The sequence below is a fragment of the Myotis davidii genome, unplaced genomic scaffold (assembly GCF_000327345.1).
Source record: "Myotis davidii unplaced genomic scaffold, ASM32734v1 scaffold954, whole genome shotgun sequence".
NCBI lineage: Eukaryota > Metazoa > Chordata > Mammalia > Chiroptera > Vespertilionidae > Myotis > Myotis davidii.
Window position 1 is genome coordinate 572,251 of NW_006285487.1, and position 3,589 is coordinate 575,839.

Consider the following 3,589-nt stretch of genomic DNA (forward strand, 5'->3'; position numbering starts at 1 on the left):
GCCACAGTTTGCTGGCCACTGCTCTAGCTGATGCGTGACTCCCCTTTCCACATGTGGTCTTTCTGCTTCTGCTGGGATGCCGCCAGGCACGGGGAACTCACTACCTCACACCTATGAACACCTACGATAATTCTGATCATCAGAAAGTTCTTTGTTTAAAATTTTTATTTTATTCTTTAAAAGTATTTTTTTATGTAACTTTAATTTCTGAGGGAAAATACCTTTTTTCCTTTCAATTCCCATAACAAAATACAGAGCTATCAGATACCCCTTGAAAAACATGTATAATATACATACATATACATATACTTCTATAGTATTATACATATACATATATTTATATAGTATTATATCATATAGATGATACATTTGCAAAAATGTGAAGACTTTATAGAAAGGGGATCATCTAAAAGGCACTGCACAATAGAGTTAAGATCACTTACATTTTATGGACATATACACACTTTAGTCTGCTTAAGCTGATTAGTGAAGTCATCTAGAAGGTTCTTTATGTGCAACTATAAAAGCTGTCTCCTTATATCCACCCCGCCCCACATTTGCTTCGGGGAAAAAACCCTTAGGGCCCAGGTACCCTCAGCCCAGCAGGTTCCTGGTGGGAACCCTGTGTGTGACACCCCCCAGGAGTGGACTGTCTTTGACTGGAGCTCCCTACAGGAAAAATCTGGTGCCAATCAAAGCCAACCAAAGACAAAACCATGCTCCCTGGGCCACGGAGAGACAGGGCACCGGGGCGTCTTCAACCCTTTTTTTGGCTTCTGGGACTAAGAGTGGGGGTCTGGGTGGGGAGGTGGGGGAGGAAAAAGACCGCTGATGAAGAGCCAGGAGTCTGCTCCGGCTCACGTCCAGGGAGACATGAGGCAAGTCTCTCAACCTCAGTTAGCCTGTCTGTACAATGGGTACGTTCCCAAGGCCCACGGAATCGCAGGATCGCGACAAAGCACCACTTCCATGAGACGGTTGACTGAGGTGCAAACGGGCGGGGGGGAGGAGCTGGAGTTTGAAAGCCAGCCTGTCTGGGTCCACACGGGGAGGACAGTATTTGGTTCTTTTTGCAAATGAACCAGGATCCCTGGGAGGGAGCCTGGGGGAGGGGGGACTCTCACCCTTCACCACGACCTCCACGGTGGCCTCGCTGTCCTCGATGCCATGCATGACCTCACAGCGGTAGATCCCGGAGTCGTTGGAGCGCAGGTTCTGAATTTCCAAGGTGGCGTCGCTGGGAATGGCTGGGTAGTTGGGCAGCGAGACCTTGTCCTGGTAGGCGCCGTTGACCCGCACCTGCCCGTCCGTGGCCACCAGCAGGACCATCTCCTTCTCCTTGGAGATGCGGCTCCATTTGATTCTCGGGGTGAGGGGGGCGGTGGCGGGGGCGGTGGTCACGGGGTGCATGGGGTCGATGAAGTAGCAGGGGATAGTGAGGGAGGTCCCCAGGAGGACCCGCAGAGGGGACGGCTCGGGGATGCTGACACTCAGCGAGTTGTCAGGGTCTGTGGGGGAGACAGGCCGGTTAGTGCCCCGAGAGGACCACCCAGCCTCCCCTGGCAGAACCCAGTGAGCCCGCGTGTCCGTGTTGGGGACACACCTGTGCCATACGGAATTCCCAGAAATCCTTGCAACACCCCTCCCAGAGCAGCATTCCTCAAGACCCCTGGTGTCTGCACCTCAGGACAGGAACTATGGAGCCAGAAAAAGAGTGGCCGAGGAGGGCACGGGGGGACTTCAGGGTGAAGACCACCTCTCTGACCCTGGCCGGTCTGGCTCAGTGGATAGAGCATCGGACCGTGGACCAAAGGGTCCCAGGCTCCATTCCGGTCAAGGGCACGTGCCCGGGTTGTGGGCTTGATCCCCAGTGTGGGGCGTGCAGGAGGCAGCTGATCAATGATTCTCTCTCATCATTGATGTTTCTCTCTCTCTCCCCCTCTCCCTTCCTCTCTGAAACCAATAAAAATATCTTAAAAAAAAAAAAAGGACCACCTCTCTGTTTCTCAAACTAAGGTGCCTTAGGGGATGCCAAGCCACCGGATAAACAGGAACCAACTTCCTGGGGTGACAGCTTGACTCCAAGGCTTGGGGAAAAGTTATCTGGGGGTAGAAACATCGTTATGGGGAAGAAAAAAAAAGCCACAAAACTTCAGAGATGTGCCTCCCAGGATGAGGTCAGCTTTGGGCTTTATCCCGGCTTTGCTGGCCAACAAGTCAATTCTCTTCTGCTGTTGGGGAGGCATCAGAGATCAGACATTTAGGTCTGCAAAGAGGCAGGCAGGGGGGTAGGGGTGAGATATGACCAGACTCCATAAAAAAATCATAGAGCCCTGGACAGTGCGGCTCAGACGGTTGAGCGTCATCTCATATAGTGAGAGGTCGCCGGTTCGATTCCCAGGCAGGGTACAAGCCCGGGTTTCGGGCTCCATCCCCAGTAACGGGAGTGCAGGAGGCAGCGGATTCTCATCTCTCTCTCTCTCTGCCCCAAATCAAGAAAAACATATTTAAAAAAAATCATAGAGAGATTTCATAGGGAAGCTGCTGTGCGTCACCCAATCCTGTTAGAAGTAAAGGTCACCCTGGAACAGGGCAGAAAACAGCTTTCGGAAAAACGGCCCCTTTCATGCCGAATCGGAGCTGCAGGGGAGCTTTCCCCCCGGGACAGGCTGCAGGTTGAACATAAACATGCTTCAGATGCTTGTGGGTGACAGGCACATGCCAGGGCCAGGAGCGGGGCAGCCAGGAATGTCCGGGGTCCAGCCCTAACCTTTGCATGTCCTGGGGAGCCACCCCCAGGCCCCTCCGCACAAAACTCCCTTTGAATGCTCCACAGCACAGCGTGGTTTGAGAGGGGAAAGGCCGGGGGTGGGGGGGGAGGGGGAGAGTGGTGCCAGTGCCGCACTTTTTAAAGCTCTCAACCGCCCCCGGGCAACGGGCGTGTGCCTTTGTGGGCAACCCGCCCCCCATCATGGGTTCCAGCCAGGGGCTGCATGCCCGTGGGTCTCAGGGCAAGAGGACACGTGGAGACCCTCGGTCTAAATATTTAAGAGTTATAAATCAAGCGGACAGGTCGCTCAATAGAACACTACATTCTAGCTTCCTGTGGGGCAGGGACACCTTTCACAATGAAAAGCCGGGTTCCACTGCAGACTTCTCGGATCCCTCAGCGTGTGGCATCGGTATTGGGGCCCCTCCTTTTCCCACTGCTGCTTTGCTCTGTGAGGGGACTGCGTCCTTCCCAGCCTCACACCCAGCTCTGTCTACACCCCATGCATCAGCCACCCCTTAACCTCTCCCTCGAGCCTCGGGGCGGCTCACACCAGGGGCGTGATCCCCGACAGAGAGACCCAAGCGGTCCTGGAAGTGGCGTGGGTCCATGTGGGCAGGGAATTCTGGGCATCCTGGTACCGAGGGCGTGGCCTACGGGGGGCGCGGTATCGATCTGGATGGCCATGTGTCAATGGCCGGACATACTCCTCATCCTTTACGGAGCACTGGGGCTGGGGGAGGGTCATGGGAAGGGGTCGCGGGGAGGAGCTCTAAAGTGCATGGCCCAGGCCCTGGCTGGTTTGGCTCAGTGGATAGA

At 54.5% G+C, this 3,589-nt stretch overlaps 1 protein-coding gene across 1 annotated transcript in view; it reads right to left on the reverse strand.

The window, feature by feature from the left end:
- The window catches only part of ACAN (aggrecan), a 51,877-nt gene that overhangs the window by 47,266 nt on the left and 1,022 nt on the right, over positions 1–3,589 (reverse strand). The window contains exon 2 of the mRNA XM_015559171.1: positions 1,125–1,508. Within this exon, the coding sequence (XP_015414657.1) occupies positions 1,125–1,508 (384 nt within the window). The remainder of the gene's footprint in view (positions 1–1,124; positions 1,509–3,589) is intronic.